The 23,359-nt window shown below is 39.7% G+C and overlaps 1 protein-coding gene across 1 annotated transcript in view; it reads right to left on the reverse strand.

Moving 5' to 3' along the window:
- HS6ST3 (heparan sulfate 6-O-sulfotransferase 3) overlaps positions 1-22,130 on the reverse strand; it is a 274,724-nt gene extending 252,594 nt beyond the window's left edge. The window contains exon 1 of the mRNA XM_053971053.1: positions 21,398-22,130. Within this exon, the coding sequence (XP_053827028.1) occupies positions 21,398-21,930 (533 nt within the window). The 5' untranslated portion in view covers positions 21,931-22,130. The remainder of the gene's footprint in view (positions 1-21,397) is intronic.
- Positions 22,131-23,359: the final 1,229 nt, after the last annotated feature.

The following is a 23,359-nucleotide window of genomic DNA, read 5'->3' on the forward strand; positions in this document are numbered from 1 at the left end:
TGACAAATAAGTAATTTTTAAGAAGGCTAAACATTGCAGCAACTGGGAAAATTAGTACTGATTTTAAGGGCAATAACTATTCACTCTTACTTCCCATTTTGAACTAAATAATCTTCCTGACCTTTAATGTAAATCTGAAGATGTCTGTTCCTTTCCATAAACATTTGTACTGAAAATTATTAGCTCTTGAAATCATAATGCTATTCTTTGTGGTCAAAAGAGTAGATTACCATGAACATTAGTTCATCCTGCATTAAAATTAAAAAAAAAAAAAAAACAAAAAAAAAGAAAACAACAAACTACTGTTCAATATTTTCCTTTTTATAATCCTTAAAATTTCAGAAAAGCTATCTCATTAGCTAGTAGCTCAAGTGATTTATTTCCTGCTGTATTCCATAAATAATGTCCAGCCACAGAGAATAGAAGAAAGTGATCTGACAGCTAGTTTTAAAAATAGATCAAACACATTTTATACAATTGTCTACAAGAAGAAAATAATTACTGCTATTATAAATCAACTAGACCTTTGAATAGTAGAAGCAAATCTTCCTCTGAAAAATTACTGATTCAAATAAAAAAAATTTGTAGAAGGATACAACACTTCATGTGGACTTCCAGCTATGCCATTCTAGCAGAATACTGTTCCATGTTTTGCAATTACCAGATTAAAAAAATAAATTAACCTGGAGTATTATAGTAAATACTGAAAAAAAAAACTATCTGAAATCTGTAGCACTCAAACTAAATACCATTATCCTTGCTTTCCAATGCAAATAAAAGATGGACTAAGTTCCCTTCCTGTTCACCATGTTTGCCACTTACAGAAATTACTATACTGGGGAAGGCAGAAGATTTTGGTGCCAATATTAAAAAAAAAGTCACTCCGGGCAGATTGAAGCACTCACAATTTCAGATAAGGAAGAATTTTAATAGATTTCAAACAGTGGCATTGAGGCCAAAAGTCCCTCATATACCACACTCTTATTTGTTAAAGATTATCTTACTGTTAATATCACCTGAAAGTCAGAGAAATCTGAGCCACTACCTGTGGCAGCACATTTCTCTCTCTCTCTCAGAATTTTTCATAGAGGTGCACAGAAAGAGAAAACAATTTCTATTTCTGCTCCTTGTTTTTCCTATGTGGAATGTGCTTGGAGAATTGTTTACCTGGGGTGATTGCTTGATTGGATTCTGGTGAGAATTGTTTGAGCCTGAGGGCCAATCAGATCCAACTGTGTCTGGACTCTGGAGAACAGGGTCACAAATTGTTAGTAGTTAGATATGATAGAGAAAGTAGCATGTAGTTTTAGTATCCTCCTTTATATAGTATATTAATGTATTATAGCATAATTATAATAAAGAAATCATTCAGCCTTCTGAACTGAGTTGGACATCATCATTTCTTCCCATTGGGTTCGCCTGCATTTTACAATACACTAGCTATTTTAGTGTTAGACTAAAAGCAGTCTAACACTGCCAGTTGCCACTTAACAACTCAACAAAACATCTTAAATGACAGGTAACACTTCCTCAAAAACTGTAAATATCAAAATAGCTGGTCACTTTAGATCCTACTTGAAAGGATAAAGTTCTGAAAGAGTTATTAAATAATCTGAAGTCTGTGGTTCTGTGATATCTCTGAACCAGTTAGCTGAGTTTTTTAAGAAGGGAGGGATAAACACATCTTGTCTTAAAATTAAGCAAGTCATTTTGGTTAACTGGAAAATTTTTTCTGGATCACTCAATGAAGATTTCTACTAGAAAGTGAGTATACCTCATATTGTATTAAGGAAACCTCCACAGTTCTTTATTTGCAAAAAGTTTTCTTTCACTGGTATCATTTGTGAAGATCTCAGGGTGGCCTCTGAATCTTCGTAGCACAAACTGTAAGTTGAGTTAGTGGGACTGGTTCCAGATGAAGCAGTCTGAAGTACTGAGATCAGTGGAAACATCAATAAGCTATTTAAGACTGCTCAGTGGGCTGACCTTCCTATTTATTTCTATTTCTCAATAGCAGCATAGGAATATGGGAAGCTATAGATAAGCATTCATTCCATCTTCTGAAACAAGGATGCTGCTGACATCATGACTTTAAATCTTATGCAACTATGGATATTAGCATTCTCTGCTACTGTAAGAAGTATCCAAAATAAAAGCAAACAAACCAATAAAACCACTCTCTTTTAAGGAAAGCATTTTTCCCTTTCATCCAACAGCCAGAAGATGCAAATGCAGGATATATTATTTGATAGGACTGCCCAACATATGTGACTGAATTGCCAAAGCATGCACCAGGGACACTTATGCAATTGTAAATAAAACTCTGTGTGCGCTGGGGGAACAGTTTGCCTACAGGCTAGGCAATAACAAAAAGACACAGTTAGCATTTCCTAAATTAGAACAGATGAACTTTAGAGTTTCATTTACCCATGTCTATAAACATAAAAGGTTCTTAAATCCATATAAATCAGATTTTTTATTTTTCTCAACTTGCTAACATTGAGAAACTAGTCTCTGAACAGCAAGCAACTGTGTTAAGATAGTAATTCTAAAATACCTTGGTAATTGCAGTCCTCTTTCCACCAAGATTATATGCCTAGGTGTATCTTCAAAAATGAACATCAAATAACCTATAGTAAAGCTAATCTGCAAGAAGAGAATCATTCTCAAGCTTAAACAAAATGAAGTCTCAAGTCTCACAGTAAAGTGGGATGTAAACCTGCATTTAGGCTCTGTGTAAGTAGAGTATGATGTAATTAAGTTTACATCCACTAAGCTTATCAGTTAATTGCACATTTTATCAATTCCTCAAGAAATTTAACAGAAAAGCAGTTGTTGAAGAAGCATTAGACATTCATACCATTAGCTGCAGGTACAAAATTTGCTTCTATTAATGTCAAATAAAGTTTTACAGTGTCATTATGCTATTATTATTTACATCCAATGCAGTCATTAATTATGGTGGTACATACTGCAGTGGAAAAAAATAAATAAAGCAAGGGATTCCTCACCTGAGTTCCTCAGAAGCACAAGAAAGCCCTGTACTATCACTGCAGCTCTGGAGCTGCTTTTCCACCTGCCCCTCCTTTGCTGTTCTCCCCACAGGCACTTCAGCCTGAGAGGCACACAGTACCAAACAGTATTTGAACAATATGATTAAATCCTGTGTCTAGAGAGAGGGACTAGAGAAGTACCTTGGCCCTTTCTCTCCACTCTCTTCTCAGGAGCCAGTCACTGTTAAATAAGAAAATAATAATCTACTCTGATTTTAATAGGGCCAAATTCAGTCTTGACCTACTTTCAACAGAAAAAAACTGAATGAGGCATCATTAGCTTAAAATTTCTTCCTATGTACTTCCAAAATATTAAGGCTATTTTTTTGTAACAAGTTCTTCTCCACAATACACTTCTTACCTCTTCTCTCTAAACTACATCCACACATATGTACAGGAACAACATAAGGGGTGCAAAGGAATATGAGCTGACATAATTGGAATAAAATACCACCTTGATTGCTCGATCAAAGTTACAAAGGAAAAACAGAGGTCACTTAATAGCTGTAAAGAATGTGAAGTCACTGTCATTGGGGGAATACTGACAGTAAATGAACACTATTTTCCTGCATGTAACTGTCATAAATGGTCCAGTACAAGCCTCTGTGGCAAGCACACAGGAAAACAGAAGCATGACAAATTCACACTTAATATTATGCTAAAAAGATAGAAATTCATGTTCATCCTTTACAGAATTTGATGCTTTCACTATTTCACGAGGTTACAGTTTACAGTACACCATAAAACTCCCTATAATTCATAAAATGCCATGTGGCAAAGACTAAACCAGCAGTTTGCAGGAATGAGATGGTAAAGAAAGGAGAGATGTCTTCCCTAAACACTGAGCACTCAGCCATTAAAAATATAGTAAAGAAGCGCACATGTGACAGATAGGGACAGATGGCAAGTAGGGAAGCTACAGGGCAGCTAAGACTGACAGTGTTCTTGACAGCTTCAGAAAGCAGAACCACAGTCAAGCATCAAAAGGTGACTGCGTAAAGATATTTTCTCAGGGACTCTGAGGAAAAATCTCAGTATGGAAAATGCAGATTATCTCAAGCTGGGGAACCACTGCAAGGGAAGTATGAACAGGGCTTGAAAGGAGGACTAAGGAAAAGCCAGCAGACTTAAATGACATGAAGCAAGCAGTAATTTGTTTTCCAGCCTTGTAACTAACTCTCCTTCACCCTGAGGTTTTCCTGGGTTTATCTGGTCAGGTTTTCTGTATTTGTTTTAACAAAGTCTTTAGATTCAGTGATTGAAAAGTTCAGTCCCTATGCTAGATATAAAAATGGAGATGTGGGTGAATATAGGAAGTAATTCCAACTAAATGCACCGTCTGATTCAGGGTCCTAAGTTGTATTAATGAAGAAAAAAAAAACCCATACATCATTTTTTAAAAAGCCTTGTAGTTGAGGATTTAAAATTACAATTTTCAAGAGCCAGTGTGGTTTATCTTAAAAATGCCAAATGAAGGTAAAGGATTTCTTTGCTTTATACATATTTAAGAACTCACAGGTAGTATTTCTAAGCATTGCTACCATATGTACCTGTGCTAACAGCTGTACCACTAAATAAAAAGCTGTCAGAATTTGCAGATTCAGAACTTCAGCTGAAAGGGATTTACCATAGCAGATGTATCTAAGCACATCTTTTTATGCACAAGTACTTTTCATACCGACATCTCATCAAGCCAAAAATGCCTTTTCATTATGTAAAAGGATTAAAAGGTGCATATACATGCAGCTCACAGAAACTTCACAAGGAGTTTGCTGTACTCCATGATGATTACTTTGATTCAATGGATTTATAATCCATCTACTGCAGTGCAAGTGTCTGCATGAGTCTGAGTGCTATATGGGCAATTAAGACCAAGAAAGTTGAAGATGATATGACAAACCAAGTACCTGCAAAGGCATGAAAAAATTGGGGCATGCAGAAACTTGTCTCCTTACCTCAAGAGTTTGCATTTTATCCAGGCAAGTTACACTTCACTGCCAAACTACAGATATCCTTCTGTTTCTCCTCTCCACTCACACTCAGCTCTAAAAGGCCCAAGTCTCTAAGAAATACTCAGTCTTATTTACATTTGCTCTGATTCCACCACTGCAATCCACCTAAGATTACAAAACAGTGCATCCCATGTCCTTTTTTTCCCCCACCAATCCTCCCTCACACAAGCAAAAAAAAAAAAAAAATGGATGCCTCCTCTATGTCTTTCAGATCTTTTAATTCCCATGTCAAATTCATATTCCTTGTCTTGAGGTTTCCCATATTTCTAACCATGCCATTATCCTTAACTTTTTCTCCTAACTTTTCCTAACCTAGGTGTGTCTGATGATCAACTTCTTCAACTGAATGTCACCTTTTTCTGTATCTTCCAAGTCACAATAAACAAATAAGCCAATAAACAAATCAACCATTTGTCACCACAATTCAATTTTCAATGACTGAATTTCACTTAGATTTTGGACTATCAAGTCTAACATCCTGATTTCAGTGTACAATATAAACACCTAAAGCCTCATTGCCAGTAATAGCAAAAAAAAAAAAAAAAACAAAAAAAAAAACCCAACCAAAACCAAACTAAAAAAAAAAAAATACCCAAAACAAAAAAAAAAAAAAAAAAAAAAAAAAACCACACACACAAAAAAAATAGTTAAAGTGAGAGCAGCAGGACAAACAACACTCAGCTCAGATATCAAACTTTTTTTTTATACAACCAGCAACCAGATGAAGCTCCACACCAAAAAGCCCAAATGAGACACTTGGCTTACTACCACTGCTGCACAAGCAGAGATAAAACTAATTAGTTTACAGCATGAATTTCTGCACAATTTTCAGTTACATCTCTGCAACACTGTCTTAAAGTATGAACAGTGACTGAAAGAATTTTATTGTTGGAGAAGTGCGTAGGCCATTAATCAGTTCTGAATAAAAGAAAAAAAAAGGCTAAGCCTGCTCTAAGAGCTTTTCAGTAACAAGACACTGTTGCTGAACTTTTCGTTCAAGAGAGTCTTCTCACAATGGCATTCCAGATCTAGAGGACTGATCTTAAGTGTTGCCAAAAAAAGTGTATTATCAGATCTAAGAATAAATTTTTAGTTCTCCATGTGGAATATTTTCTAAAGAAAAAAGTTTGAGAGCAGAAAAAAAACCACACAAAGATAAATAATAGTTACCATTTCTATCTGAAGCATACTACAACCACTCAACTTCCCTTGCAGACATGTTTTTTGACCCCTTTCTAGATCCTACAACATTATTCATGCATGATTTTCTATTACAAAAGCCACGTGGGCCTCCCACTGTGCTCTACCAGGCAACAATCTGCTAATTCTACTTCCTATAACAATTTCTCCTAGTTTTCCATTGCAGATGCTAAGCTTTTTGTTAAGTAGTACGATTCTTTAAAAATTACTTTCAAATTGTTCAAATGCCAAGTTTTAAGCAGAGGGTCACATCTATATTTACTAGTTTGGTTGCTTAATTCCTGAGCTCTTTTCAGTACCATCTAGTTCTGGAAACTGGCAATTTTAAATATCATCTGGTTTATGTCTTTGGTTTTTTCATCCCTCCTTTTGCTTTTTAAGATTGTTCCATAATTGCTTCTATCAACTCTTTACTTTGAAGAGAGATCCTTTGAAACATCCTCCATAATGAAAGGTTCCTGTTCAGAACTTCAAGTTCAAAAATGAACTTGGATACAAGAGGTAAGACAACAGCTTCTTTTTTGATAGAGCTTTACCTCTAGAGGATAGAAGGAGAGATCATCTATTAGCCCTATGCATTCTCCAGTGGACTTCTCGCTCACTGTGAGTTTCAAAGATATTAATTTTATACCTCCTGCAAATTGTTCCTCAAACACCTTTCTTAGCTGAATGTATGCATTCTTACCTTATACTGCCAGAAATTTATGAAGCTTTGTATTTTGCTCTTGCAGACAAAACTTAACTTTTAAAAAATGGTGAAAATTGCTTTGCGTTTCACCCTGCTGTTAAACTATGCCATGCCAGTTTATTTTTGGACTTGCTATCTTTGATAGGTGCATGCATTTCCTCCAACACTCTCACATGGCATCTTCAAGTAGTTTCCATGCCACTTACAAGGATTTTCATACTATATATTGTCTTTAATACGGTTTTTAAGTTTAAAGTCATTTTATTTAAGAACAAAACCCCCAAAGCGGGGAATTTTCAGAGATGGAGGTAGATGATCCTGCAAGAAATGTAAATACATTTTACAGAATGACAGTAGCACTTTGAACCAGATCCTGCACACAGTGGTCAGAAGCACATACAAAACTGTTTCTCCCTCTTCTGGTTTGCAGACTAACTGCTCCATGAAACACTCACTAACTGTGTCCAGCAATTTAGTCTCCACATCAATCATTGCCTCAGTCACTGCTGCTGCCATGCAGGCACCAGGCTGACCAGGGAGCAATACAAACAGGAGGTTAGAAGAGAATGAAAGGGCTCCAAAGAGAAAGAAGGGGAAGAGAACAACCACACAATAAAGTCAGCTTGTGTGCATTTAGACACCACATTGCTCATGACGCTCCAGGACTTGGATAACATATATGATTTTTCATGAGCTGCTGTTTCTCTTAATTTTAAACCCGTGATTACAGGAAAAAGAAATAAGAATTCAGATACTAGATGTGAATTCAAGAAGTAGGAGGCAAACAAATCTGTATTAAAAGATAACAAGAAAGCATGTGCTAACTGCTTAAAATTAGCTCTCAAAAATTTGAAGCTAAAATTTGACTACTGAGATTGAACAAGCCACTGCAGAGCAAATACACCTGAAAATACATGCTGAAAATTAGCTTGACAGAGCAGTGTGCATTCCTGTGTCTTCTTGCAAACAGATGTTCTATTTGGATTTCCTTGCATATTGCTTCTCTCATGAAATCCCTTTTTCCTCTGTTTAACTCAAGGGTATCTCCCCCTCTACTTGGACCTAAGTTCTCCTCTTTACTTCACACATTTCCAGTCCCATAAAACCATCACCCTTTCTCCCCAGGTTACAAAAGCATTAACACCTCCCTCCTGTGCCTCTGTGGCAGGGGGACAAATCCAGGGCCTATCTGCCTTCCTTCATCTGCTGGGAAGGATTTCCCTTGATGCCTCGGGTTTTAGCTTTTATGTTTTTTGGATTCTGAACTGCTTTAGTGTAGTTCTGAGCTTCATATTAGGGCATAGTAAGTTCTCTTCACAGAGTAGGTAGACAAAACAATTCCTTCTCTAGCTGGGGACCAAGGACAATTGACCCAAATTTCAGCCCCAAGAGCACAGTGGACTGAAGAGAGACAAGCAAGAAGGATGGGACTTCATGGGCTAAAGCTGTAATTGGACAATTAACGCCAGTATGCAAATGGACCAGAACTCACTTATAAAGTGTAAGACCCCGTGACTGGTTGTCCATTTGGTGACCATTTTGGGTTCACCTGGGTTATAGCCCTGGCTGGGTTCTTGTGCAGCCCAAGGTGGATCCATTGCGGCCTTCTAATAAATGCCTACTTTATTCTTTAGCTCTATCCAGCCTCTGTTCTAAGTCAGCCTTCACTCCTTCAGTAAGAGAGCTTACTATCCCCTAAAATGAAGCTCAGAGCTACATACTAAAGCAGTACAGAATCTGAAAAATAGACAAGCTAAAACCTGAGGCATCACCCTGCTCCTGCCTCAGGATGAAACTGGTGCCTAGCACTGCAGAGCTGGGTTTCAGTACTGCCATCGGACAATTACTGGTAAAACACAGTATTTTTCTGCTAACACTGTCCACACTAAGCTTAAATACCTTCTGCTCCTGCTCCAAGTCATTGCAAAAGTAAAAGACTAGGGCATGTGCTATTGAGACAACTTGCCATTGTTTAATGCTTTATCCTAGGACAAACTGAACACAAATCAAAAGGAAGTATTATAATAGCCCTCTGAGCAGCAGCTCAAGAGAAAAGATGGAAACAAAGAGTTATACAAAAATGCATCTTTTCAATCTCCTGGCTTTTCAGGTAGGAGGAAAAGACAGTTATTTTTTCTTATCTGTTTTTGTGTACTGCTAGGAAAAGAGAGAACAATAAAATAAAGAATTTAGGATAGATTAAACTGGTCAGTTCTGGTAGCTCTTGCAAAGCCAAACAGCTAAAAGACCCTTTGAACTTCGACAGGGCAGACAAGCTCAAGAGCTGATTCAAGCCTGCAGCGTGCTGAACACGCTGAGCAGAGAGGAGCACTACTCCAACCAGCTCATTCTGTATGCACAGCAAGCAAGTACAATGCAAAGGGGATGTGAGCCACACAAGAAAAACATATAAAACAAAGGCAAAAGAGCTGGCAAGATAGAAAGGACAGCAATGTGGGAGAGTGAGCAACACCAGGCTGCCAAGAAGGTAAATCAGAAGTGTACAATGTGACCTGAGTAATACAAGAAGTAGTAGGTATCTTTACAGAAAAAAGATAAAAATAAAAACTGATTGTGAAAAATAAATCTTTCATATTCTCCATGTTCTTTTAAGCTCTTCTGCTATCCATATATACGGTACAATGGGAAAATCCTTTAGGCATATATATAAATTTACCTCCTGAAAGAATACACAACTTGCAATTTGGCTTAAAATATCCATGCAACTCCAATGACTCTCTTGCTAATGAAGACTTCCCAATTCACCTTTTTTGTATTTTGTTTGGGCTTATGCTTAATATTTTCATTGAAACTACCTGATAATATTCTGGAATACAAGTAGCAGAGCATGAAACAAGAATGATAAACTTCTAGCATCCTCACTGCTCTCCTAATCAAAGCCACAGCTCTGTGTGGCTGCACTTAAGCTTCCCAGTCAACCTGTAAGTCAGATGCAGTCCATCAGTTTTCCTATTACTCTACTGCAAGGCCCAGCAGCCATTTAGATGGCTGGTACTGACCCATATCACAGTGGCATTCTTTACCCCATTGTCAGGCATCTGGCAATTTAATCAAAATGAAAAGAGGTATAGCCTGATAAAAAAGTAATCTGCACAAGTCAGAGGCAGTGCTGCAAAATTCAACATACATTTACATGGTTCTGGAGAGCAAAACAAAAAACTTGGCTGAAGAAGGAAACATGTTAGAGAGGGCCTGAGCTGTTTAGGAAAAGTAATTTCAGTGACTCCTTTCATTTAGGCAACTAAATTCTCAGTTTGGAGGAAATCATTCCAATGGGTGTTTTCAGGCTTTAAAAGCCTGATGAAAAGGCATGACTACTTTAACACAATTGAGCTGAAGCTTGTGACACAAGTCTGTCCTGAAAACAGGGACTTTAAATCTTTACTTCACGTAAGTAAAGTGTTAAGCAGTAAAAAATAAAGATGCACATGCGAACTAACTATTTGAGATCACATCTTCTGAATCTTTTCTGCTTGGCACTGTAAAGCCTTTATAATCAGCTTTAAATAAATGCAAAGTTCTTTGCCTATATATTTGCTGCTTTTTTTTCTGGATTCTGTATTTGCCTACAGAAGCTTTGAAACTTGCACAATAAAATCTTACATATATTGAAAGTTCAATCCAATAATTCAGGGGATAAAAGGCAAAACAGTTATGTTCTTTCATAACAAACTCTGGGAAATTATCGCATGTTAATACATGAAAAAGTTTTACACTATCACTTAACTGTGAACAGTTTAATAACATTAGCACTATAGATGGAAGTTAGATCTCTGAAGAACACCATCTGCAATATGAATATGGAAACTATAAAAATGTTAGCTTTATGGATAAAAATAATTTGAGGAAATGGTTGATTCAACATATCCCGAAATAAAAAAGTATTTAAGACGACAAATATGTGACTGCCTCTTATTTACTGAACTGCTACTCAAGTTCTAATTTACCTACTAAAACCAATTTAATAAGAAAAAATGTACCTTCCCAGTCACCAGAGAAGCATACCATCCCATTCTTACCAGAAATGTATAAAGGAACATATTTTTTGTAATACATGTGCAATGCCAACTTTACTGGATACAGAAGTATCACAGCCCATTTAAAAAGTTATTGCTGTAATAAATTGTTTCTTCCAACAAACTAATGCAATGTCCACTGTGGAAAAAAAAAAATCATTGTCTACATCCTTCATTTATTTAATAAATACAGCTTCTGAGCCTGTTCCAGGAATTCTCAAATTGAGGAACAAGGAACAGTTAAAATACTTACTTCAACACCTTTTCATGTTGCAGCATCTTCTCCATTGTAATCTTGCTTCCCAATTTCCATAAATAAAAACCAAACTGTACACTTAGCTTCAAGAAGGATTCAAGGAACTACAGGCTGGTGAGTCTCATCTACAACACTGGAAAGGTGATTGAGCAAACTCCCCTGGAACAGTGGATGTTGTTTGCATTGACACCAGTAAGGACATTGCCATGGTCTCCCACTGTGTTATTTGAGGCATGCTGGTGGGACATGGGTACTATACAAAATCCAGCTGGTGGCTGATAACTTGTGGTGTCACTCAAGAACTGGCAGTGATGCCAATGGTGTTTAAAACTCTCTATTAATGACCTGGATGGTAGGACAAAGACTACCAGGTCAGAGTCTACCAGTCAGCAGGTTCAGGGGTAACCCCACACTGGAGAACTGCGTTGATGGGAAACTCACGAAGATCAACCATGGTAAGTGATTTACTGTAGGAGTGGTAGGACTGAGAAGCTGTGGACTACCTCTGAAAGTTTTCATGGCCAGGTTGGACAGGGCTTTGAACAACCTGCTCTAGTGGAAGGTGTCCCTGACCATGGCAGGCGGATTGGAGCCAGATGATCTCCAATACCCCTTCCAACCCAAACCATTTTATGATTCTATGTAAAAGAAAAAACTCGCTCCTGTGGTGAAGTAACACACAAGACAGGCTGGGCATGCAGTGGACACTGCTCTACAGAAATAGATCTGGAGCTCCTGGTGGACACTGATGAATAACAGCCACCAAAATGCACCCTTGGGAAGTGAAGCAGGCCAGTCAAGTATCGAGCTCTGCTGGCAGGTGAGACTAAGCAAGCTGGGGCAAGTGACTTCCCCTCACGCCACCTTTCAGCACTGGTAAGACAGCACCTGGATTGATGTGTCTGACTTTGAGCTCAGCAATAAAAGGCAGACGTTGGTAGAGTGGGAACTGTCAGCAGAGGGACACCAAGATGATGAAGGGGCTGGGACACACGACACATAAACAGTTGCCAAGTGAGGCTTGTTCTGTCTGGGGACAAGGCAGCAACCAGGCAGACCTCATTACTCTATTCAATTTTCATTTGGGAGTAAATAGAAAAGTCATAACTTGACTCTTTTTAGATGCACACAACAGTAAGACAGGAAGAAACCAACACAGTTTGGACAATGGAACATTTCTGGAATATTTCTGCTAGCTGAAGATAAAAGCTCTTTTTACCATGAGGGTGGCCAAACACTGCAAGAAGTTGCTCAGAGACCCTGTGGCACCACCATCCCTGGAGTTACTCAAAGTTTCTGGGCATAGCCTAAAACAACCTGAACTAGTTAGACTGATTTTCAGCAGGGTTTTGAGCTACATGACAGATAGTGGTCCCTTCCTACGTAATTCTATAATAAATACAAATGACTTGTAGTAGAAAACAACATAAAATATGTCATTAAGTTACTCTTCTCATCTAAACCTTGTTAAGTCAGCAACAGAAATGACCTAGCTTTAGCCTGAGAGAGGTGTTTCTAGCATGTAAACAAAGGTTTTGCAGTTATAGAAGTTATTCACCACTTACATTGGGAACTTCTTGGAAAATAATGGTCCTACTCCTATCACTAAAAATTAAAGTATAGTTAAATGATGAAAACTACACCTGACAAATCTGTTAGGGATGTACACTGCTGGAGCTGAAGGTGCTTAATTTACTATTTGGCTCTCTTATTACAACACTTATCTAAAAATAAAATACCTATGTAGAACAGGAGCTCAAACTACCTAGTACTTGAAGTTTTTCATTACCTCTGTATCTTTCACTTCCAGCAAGCATAAAAGGAACATATGGAGAGCTTTAAATCCTAAACCATTTGTATTGGAAAAAAAAACAAACTTTCAAATTGCATCATTTTGATCCTTCCTTGACCTTGCAAGACTGCACAGTTATTTCTGCTCCCTGCTCTCTCCTGCTCTCTTCCAGACTTCACTGTCACTTGAGGCTCAAACTGCTTCTCCTCCTTCTTCTCTTCCTTGGAGGAGCTCCTCAAGCAAACACCATCAGTTGCTATTCCTCCTATCCCCACATTCTCAGACAAAGCCTGTGTGCAAAGATAGATGAAAATAAAGTAAAAAATTGCAAGTAGACACTTTTAAGTATGCAAATACACAAACACTAAGATACAAATGTATTTGCCACTTACACAAAAGCCAGCTTACAAATCAAATGGAAATCTGTAAGTCAGCAAGTTCTTTACATTGATATCATTAGAATTTAGATGAGAAATAAAAAAAAATTGTATTTTTTATTAGTGCTTTTTGAAGTGCTTTATTTCACTGACCTCACTTTCAATTTAATTTATTTGCAGAAAGTAACTGGCCTCAGAGATGTCAGCTTCTCCACACACATCCCCTGAAGGGACCATTTCCTTCCAGTATCAAAGAGCATCATGTGGCAAGACTTCTCATCAACATCAAGTTACTTCACAGAACGGGAAATATACTCTCAAGTCAATTATGACTATCATTGTTTGTTCCATCCTTTGGAAACTGAATCTGCTCATTGCTTTCCCCATCCCAACATTATTCTTCATATGGCATTCAAAGTTCATCCACTACTATGCCAGTATGTTTGCAATTTCCCTTGAGTTTTTAAACACTCAGAGCCATAGTCCACCCTGCATGACCCTGACACTTTCACAACTGACATATAACTGTATTAGTGTATTAGTACATAGAACTGTATCACATTTACATCAAGCATTTTCTAACAGATTAACAATTAATAAAGAAAAAAAAAGGGGGTTAAGACATTAAGTTTAAACACTGTTTTTTCTAAGATGACTTTAAGCTATGGGCCACACTCCAAATCTTTTTAGAAGTACACATAAGACCACCTAAGTGTAAGCTTCACAGCAGAATCAAAATCCTAATAGGTCCTATCATTACAAGAACCCATTTTATACCTTTCCAGTCAATACATATTGAGATCTCAAACACTGATCATGTAAGAGACCGTAAGTACTTCAAGAGTTATTGATTTTGCTACTCTAGCAATTTCTCTGAAAGAAGATTCATGCCATCTTGAACCAAATCCCAAAACACTTCTGTTAAGTTTGTCCCCTTTAAAAAGTAGTTGTTTCAGGGCTGACTAACTGTAACCTGGTGGTTGTCCAAATGAGACTCTTAATTCATGCAATTAGCCTCCTACACAGTGTTTAAAACTTTGCTCAGCAAAAACAGAGCTTTAAAGGGACTGAAAGTTACCTCCTGAAGCAACTGGGAACATTACAACATAGAAATTTGGATTATAAATACTTCCAGAGAACAGGCAGCCAGTTGAATGCAATACTTAAAATATGAAAGAATACAGGCTTCCCCTTGCTCTCATTGGATCTCATTCTGCACAAACAGCAGCAGAGGCTTTACATTATATATAAGCTCAATTCACTGCCATGGCTTCACCAAACTCTAGAAGGAGATGCTTTACTCTTGCTTACTTAGAAGTTAAGACATGGAAAACTGTCAACACACCTGAAGGGAAAAATCATTCAGTTCAACCAGATCTTTACACTTCCATTCAGCTTGTGATCACCAGAGCTGAGCTGGCAGAGATTTTTTTCTTCACCACAAAGAGTTCTCAAAAAAAACCTCCACAAGCAAGCTTACAATTTTATTCCTATTTTTGCCAATGGCTTAGTCCACAGATCTGATCTCTATCCATGTAATGGTATTCCACAGCAACTTTTCCCGCTCACAAAGTAACCTTTCCCATTCTGCCTCAAACCAATACATATCCTAACACTCTGTAAGGATTTAAGCAATACCCTACTCAAGAGGATGCTAAATTAGGTAGCTGGTTAATAGAAATTTAAGAAGTGTCACAACATGAGAAAGTCAAAACAGCTGTTGTGTCTTATAACACTGTACAGCCCTAGGGGATGCTCCTGACACTTCCACTCTTTTCTTCTCCCACAGGACTTCTCTGCCTGGCTCCTGCATAAAAAAGAGAATAGCTGCTGCACTGTAAAGGAAACCTTATTAGACAGCCTATTTTCCAGAAAGAAATACCAGAAAAAGGTAAATTCACTTGGATAAATCACTACATTCTCTTCCAGCCAACTAGAATTGTAGTTCAGGTGATCATTTTCATAGCATGTACCTTCCTGGCTCAAAACTTACTCTGTTCCAGTTATCCATAAATTACAATGATGGATGAATAAGAACTATCCGTTCCCATTTGAAGTAGTGCTGACCACTCTTTTATCATTCCTGGCAATTAACAGTAAACATGAGTTCTACTCATTTTTTGTAGGCAACCTGCTGAGATTTATAGCAGTATCTTCGAAAGTCTGAAGACAAGACTTGTCTTTGGGTGAAAGATTTTTCAGGGTTATGACAACCTTGATGCAGAAAAGTTCTGGTACATCAATCATTTGTCTGCTACTCTGACAGGGGAAAACTCACAGGTGACACATACAGGGCAAAAGTCGTTAAGGATAGTTGCTAGTTGTTGCCACAAGTTCTAGACAAGTTGTCTGTAAACAAATAGAAGAAAAATACAGCATTACTATTTCAATCAATTTGGATCAAAACAGTCTAATTTTCTTCTAAAATACAGCAATTAACTTAAAATAGGAACATTAGAAAGAAAATGCTTTAAAAAAAAAAAAAAGGACAACTTTAGACAAAATCTCCAATTACTCCCATAAGCCAAATAAAACACAGTCTAGGAAAAAAATATGATGTGGCAAGGGCAGAACTCCCTGGAAAGCAATTCTGAGAGTTATCAAACAAAAGATTTATTACAAAGGGATTTCATTCTATTCAATGTTTGCATCAACAACATGGATACTGAAAACAAAACCATTTTTACTAAATGTGCCAATGATGAAAAGCTAGGAAGGAAAAAACTTAAAATAAATTTTGCAAATGAAAGAAATTGACAGAAGGGGAACGAAATCCACAGGGGATGAGCACAAAGCTCCTACAAAAAGACAACGGAAAATATAAGTAGTAGTCTATAATAAAATTAATCGTGTCTAAATCCCAAACTGACAGTCAATGTCAGGCAACTGCAAAATGGTAAATATCAGTGAAATGTCCAACCAGAAGCACAACTTTCAGAATAAGTCAAGTAATCTTTTCTGGTCCATTTTGTACTACACTTAAGAGACGAAATACTGTACTCCCACCGAAACACCACTTCTCAAGAAAACAACTGACACAAACCCAAAGAGTAGGCCATTCTTTGTGTTCTTCCAATAAAGACAGAGTGAATTGGATTTGGTTACTTTTTAGCAGGAAAGCTTGAAAGAGGGCTTCCTAAGAAGCAAAGTACCCAGAAGGCTACTGCAGAGAAAACGAGACTGATTTGTTCTCAGGTTCTCAAAAGACAGGAGATGCAACAGGCTTAAAATTGAAGTTAACAAGATTCACACTAGGCACTTGGGGAAGACAACACCACTTTTCAAATTTAAGAACAATGAAACCCTTGAGCAGATTACACTGGAGACAGGTAAGAAAGTAAAAAATCCAGAGTCACTAGCAGAAGCACAGGAAATTGTTTAGTCTTTCTTGTTCCTTACTTTTATTTAAAAACTATATAGAATTTACTGGCTCCAGCACTCATTTCAGTAGAAGATACTAAGGTACAATAGAGAATTTGTGGGATTTTTTTCAGTTTAAATATTTGTGACTTTTTATTCCCTTCTCTCCATTATCTTCAGCATAGTCCTATTTTTCAATTAACACTCCTACATTTTTGTGATGATCAGTTACCACACCTGCAAAGATCAGTCTGTCTTATTTTTTATTTTAGCTAGAGCTTAAAAAACACACAATAGTCAAGTCAAAGAATGCAAAAGAAGGAAAAGGAATTCTACTAATATTTTCTATTCAACTTTCTCCATTTCAGGACTCATGGGTTTACTGCTGAATTACACTTCCATAGAAAAATGTAGCATATGGTAAGTTAAAAAGGACAAGGAAATAAAGAGTGTAATGGAAGTGAATTAATGAAAATCAATAGTTTTGAAGACTAAACTGCATTAACAATAAAGCTTATGGGGTTTACACAACTTGACTGATTTCACTGTTTCATATTAGAAAATTAGACAAAACTTTCTATAGAGTGTTCTTTCAAGTGTGTAGTTTAAAATATTGCCTTCCTAGTTTAATCAAACATCAAATAAACAATAATGAATAATTATTAATTATACTGCAGGCATCATCAGCAAGGGATAAGAAGTGCCTTGATCAGGACTACTCAGGTTCTCTCAAAGCTTCCTCCATAGAGCAGAGAGGCAAAGCAAGCCCTACCTCACACCCCAAGGACTACCTGGTAACCTAACAGAGGCAGACAATCAGTGTGGACAATGTCTCTGCAATATTAGATGTGGAACTCTCCTTCTCTATTTTTAGACACAAAGTCACAATTCACTATCCTAGTCTTTCCCTTGTTATGAGTGAATGGAAGAACCGGCCCTCCAGAAGACAATTCAGCAGGTCTCAGACATGTCTGAGACCATTAAAAGGGCTGCCTGTGTTATTCTATTTCTCCCCACTGTCTGCAGAGGCAGCCTAATGTCACTCAGACTTGACACCAACTCTTCCGTGGCATACCAGGTTAGACATCTCACAACATTTCTCTTCCCATTCTTTCCTCAAACAGTGTTGGCTAAGATTCCACAGTCTCAGCTTCTTGACACCTATGAAGGAAAGCCAAGTTCTGGGGGTGGAACTGAACACAAGCATCACCAACTTCAATGGCTTCCACAGAGGTCGATGCAAACATATAAAAGACTGTTTCTTTAAAAAGAAATGTTTTAATTAAAAAAAAAATAATAAGGCACTATCCAGATAGTAACTTTTGTAAAGGTGAAAGCTACACATTAGTATGAAAAACTAATAGCTTGCCTCTGTAGACACTTAAAACAGGTATTTTAGCAGAAAATCTCACATCCTGAAAATGAAAACATATGAAAATGTTTGAAGAAATAAAGTCTACAGTTTTTGTCTTGGTTTGGTTGTTTTTGAAAGGAATGTCATTCAAAAGAATTACTTGGTTTTCTAACAAAAGAGATAGTTATACAACTTCACAGTAGCATCCAATATGTTAACAACTTTTGATACCTAAGCTGGGACAAGGCACACCATACCATTAAGTCCCATAGAGGTAAAAGTCCATGCTGGCACTTGGGCTTAAAGAAGTTCAGATTTCTGGAGCACAACATCACTTTTTGCCCCATGTTCCATCTTGGGTCCTGAGACTTCAAAACTCCACCATTAGGAAGAGGAAAATCTAAGACAAATTCTCTTCAAAACCCTCACGTGATTTAAACACACTGTCCACGAAAGAAAAAAACTGAGGAGAGGCTGTGCTTCACAGGTCTTCCAGGACCTTTACCATGACCATCCACTCCTTATCAGTGAGCCCCTTCCCCCATGAATTCTAATTATAGTTTCTTCATGAAATCTTCTGAAGATCTGTGTTTAAAGGTAGGACTTAATCTAACTTACACTATTTTTAGCCCTCTAAGAAACAAATTTTCACTATCATACACTAAAAATCCTTTATTGCCTCCATATAGTAGAAGACAGACCGCATATACAGGAATATGAAAGAACAGATTATGTTAACACCTGCTAGTGGAGAAAGAGACAAAAAATCTGAAATTCACATAACATCTTCACTCTATCAAATATATGGCACAGGAGATCAAACACCTCGGTAGCAGATCCGTAAAAGTTTGTCCTGCCGATATCTGATCATTGTCAGATATTTAACCAATTTAGGCTAATTTCCTGACACCATAGCTGGAAGGCAGAAAAGTTGAACTATTCAAAGAAGTCTAGTGCTTCAAATACATGCAGAAATCTTAAAGGAAGACTTAAAAATATTCATTATGCTTTACATTAGACTCGTATGCTTGTTTCTTGCCTATTTTAGGAATTCAGTCTCCTCAATTCTCCATTCAGACATTAAAAAAATACTTAGATGCATGCCTCTAATAGTACAGCAAAGTAGTTTGGGCTTGATTCCAATTTCACCAGGAGCATATACATTCACAGCAGAGATAATCCATACTTCAGAGTTATTTGATTCCTTTTAGAGTTCCTTGAGAAGCAGAAGTCAAGCTACATGGTTATAATGACAAAACAAAGGGAAAAATGTAAAGGTGTCTCCTAGCACAGGTAATAATTCAAGAATGAACGAGTATCAGAACAATGCAATAAATTATTCACAGCGCTTTCCTCATTTATGTGAGGACAAATCAAGAAGTACAACCTTACACTAGCCAAATAATCCACTAATTAAACAAAATCAGTAACCAAAAAAAATCAGAAAACAGTGTTCACCTATAATAGTAAAGTATCACTACACGTCTTTTTTCAGTCAAAGTAATTACTAACTATGCACTGAATAACCACTATGTCTGGCTGTGTAGTTCAACTTGAAGTTTTAAATTTACCTAATACAAGAATGGTTTTCTCTAATAGTACTGAAGCCACTACTCCAATTTTATTGCCCATTTGTAATCTTTGCAACTGAATTTAGCACTCAGCTGTTTACCTACTAATATTCTTCATGAGAGAGATAAAGTGGATTTCACTGGCGGATGATGTATTTTCAGACATTTTTACAAGTATTACTCTTCCTCCTCCCCTCCCTTTTACGTTGCAAATTTCTTGAATATTCCTTAAAGCTCTACAGCTACCACCAAATTATTTTGTCCTTGAAGACATAGCATTTCTCTTCCATCAGCAAATACATACACTTCATATTCGGCTAAAGGTAATTCATACAATTTTATGAAAAAAAATTAACAGTATTCTACAAGTACAGCCCAAGTCCAAAACCATCCACAATAAATTCAAATTATCCTGATTGGAGTCTTTCCAAATGCAACTAGCTTTGCTGCAAAGCTTTGCTTTGATGTTCACATAGAATAACCTTCAAATTGTTCAACAACAACAATAATCAACTCTATTGTCTTGATGAATAAACCCTGTGAAAATGTGCCCATGAATGTCATGGAGTATACATGTTAAGTGACAAGATACAAACCACAATGTGGAAGTAATTTTACTGAAAATTTAAAGTTTGTGGACTCATAAAATCAAGATGGATCTAAAATGAAAAAAAACACAAGGTAGCTGGCAAACTATATAACTTTTTTAAAAGGTATTCTTCCTATATTTCTCTTAATATTTTACAGAGTTGAAGTTACAATTATTAAAGTGCAGAGGTTTAAGCGTGAATTCAGCTCACAACTCCTTAATACACATGTCCAAAATCAATCAAACAAATAGAGATAGGTTCTAATGCTAGCCTGAATAATCTGACTGAACGGTGAATAAATCAGAACAAAGACTAAAACTAAATGCATCACCTAGAGGTATCTCTAACCAAGAGAGATCAGCCATCTGACAAATATTCCACGATTAGAACAGGCAAGACCTTTCACAAGCCCCAACAAAACCACACTATAACACGCAGAGAGGCAGCGTGCACACAGAATTCCCTATTCCACTGTCATCAGGTCACCAAAGGGACATTCACAGTGCGATTTTTGCCAGTACCGTGTTCCCTGTCCAGAGCCTGCCACGCATGGTCTCCCACTTTGAGCTCGCACGGAGAGCGAGCGGTCAGGACAGCACGGGAAGCACAGACCCTGCCTATGTGCCAACGCGAAACACGGGTGAAAGAGAGTTTAAGGGCTTCTGGATACTTCGAACTCCGCTAGTTACAACATTCAGCAGCTGCAACGATCCATCAGATTCTGCAGAGGCACTCTTCTTGCTGCAGAAGAGCGTAGTGATTTGTTAAAGACAAGTTTCGAAAGGACAAACAGGAGAAACTTGCGGGAGCAAGAGCGGAGTTTCTCTCACGCTAACCCGCACAAAGCAGCTGCGTGCGCGCTGCGCGGCATCAGCACGAATTTGAGGCAAAGCGAAAGCATCACAGGTAACACACCGAGAAGGCAAGAGCCCACAGCAGAACCTCACCCGGAACACCAGCCTTGCCCCGCCGTTTGCTTCTTACTGAGGACGGCAGCGGACAATTCTCGCCCAGGGGCCGGGGAGCGGGACCTGCTGCCAGGGCGCTTTCCCACGGCGCTGGGGAAGGCAGGCTCCGATCTGGAGCATCTGGAAAGCAGGCACTGACCTGAGGGTGCGGTTGCCGGCGCAGCCGCGGCGCTCCATGGCGGCGGGCACGCAGCTGGTGAGCTCGGTCCAGTCGGCGTGCAGCCCGCAGCTCCAGCCGGTGGAGAAGCGGGAGAAGAGCCAGGTGTCCTTGTCGCCGCCCGGGCGGTGGCAGGCGCACTTCTTCTGCCCGGCCCGGCAGTAGCAGGGCTGCTCCAGGTGGATGTTGCGCACCAGGTGCCGCCCGAAGGTGGTGCCGCCCGTCTTCTGGATGTGGAGGAAGACGATCACGTCGCGGCCCCGCATGTCGAACCGCACCCGCCGGCAGAGCTCCCCCTGGGCGAACGGGAACTTGGCCGCCAGCCGCGGCATCACCGCCGCCTCCTCCTCCTCCTCCCGCTCCTCCGGGCCCCCCCAGCGGCGGGCGGCGGAGGCCGGCGGGCGGCGGGGGCACGCAGCGCCGGGGCAGGCGGGCGACACGTACTGGTAGACGATGAGCAGGAAGAGCAGCGCCAGCAGCGGCGGCAGCAGCCACCTGTTGAAGCGCTCGTCCATGGCGGTGCGCGGGGGCAACGCGGCACGGGATCAGGCGCTGCCGGCCGCTGCCGGGGCGGCCGCCCCGCTCGGATCCCGCAGCCGAGGGGCGCACGGTTCCCTCCCCGACGGCATGGTCTTGGCAGGCGGGCGACCGCGGCTCACTCCGCTCAGCCCAGCGCGCCGCGCCGCACTCCGCCCGAGGCCATCCCGCGCCCGCCGCTGGGGCTGGGCGCCGAGCGCCGTGCCCGGAACGCGCTGCCCGGCGGCGGCCGCACAGCTCCGCTCCCGATCCCGCTCCGCCGCAACTCCAGCCCAAACACAGCGCCCGGCTCCCGGCGGGGCGCGCCCCGCCCCCGCCCGCTGGCCAATCGCGACCGGGCCGGCAGCCCGGCCAGCCAATGGGCGGGCCCAGCACGCCGGCCCTGCCGCCAATGGGAGCGCGCGGCGGCCCGGCGGGGGCGGGGGGAGCCGCCCCGCGCTCCCCTCCAGGTACCGGACCGGGACCCCGCGCGCGGGGCGGGGGCGGAGGCGGCAGCGGCAGCAGCCAATCAGAGTGCGGGGGCGGGGCGACGGGCAGCCAATGGGACGGGCCGGGGAGCAGCCAGGTGAGCGGGGCTCCGCTGAATTCCTCATTTCCCAGCACTTCCCCGTAGGGAGTGGGTGTCTGGCACCATTCGCGCTGTCACGCCTGTCATTATAACCCCAAGTGCTTCATCCAAGGAGGTCGGACAGCGCTGATCACCCCACATTTTAACCAGCGGTAGCTGATACGCGGCGTTGCTGATTCTTGCGGTCTTCAAAGCACCAAGTCCCAAGCCATGAACCCCCTTTGCAGAACACTTTTACTCCACGAGGCAATAACAGCGGTTCCCCAGCAGCGCAGCTGCTCCATTAAAATGTCAAAAGGTTACTTTTCAATCCCTTTCATGTATTTACAACGATCCGCATCCTAAAACTGTGTTGTTTTCCCTACTGAAAATTACCCTTTTTTAAAAAAGACATTCAAATCTTTAGCCCGCAGACCACACTCAGCTGAATTTTTCCAAAAAACCCAACTGTTTTGCCTGGAGTGTGCTCCCCATAATGTTAAAACTCTTGTTACAAACACTTCATATCCAAAACCAAACCTCATAGGGCTCCTGGATTACAATATATTAATATGCAAAGCATTTTGTCTTAGAACTGATTGCACATCTTGCTTATTTAATTACAGAATGCCTTTATTTACTGAGGGATTAATTAGATATCTGACAGTGCTAAAGCAACTTTTTTGCTCAACTCTAAAGACAACTTCACCTCTGCAAGGCTGATAACAGAAGAACAGTGCCTTCCCGTGGGACCACTTAACTTTAGAACTTATAAAAATAGAATGTATTTTATACATACAGAATGTATTTTAAAATGAAGATTTTTATATAGAAACTAAGAGTACTTGGATTTTTTGGGG

The sequence above is a fragment of the Vidua macroura genome, chromosome 2 (genome assembly GCF_024509145.1).
Source record: "Vidua macroura isolate BioBank_ID:100142 chromosome 2, ASM2450914v1, whole genome shotgun sequence".
NCBI lineage: Eukaryota > Metazoa > Chordata > Aves > Passeriformes > Viduidae > Vidua > Vidua macroura.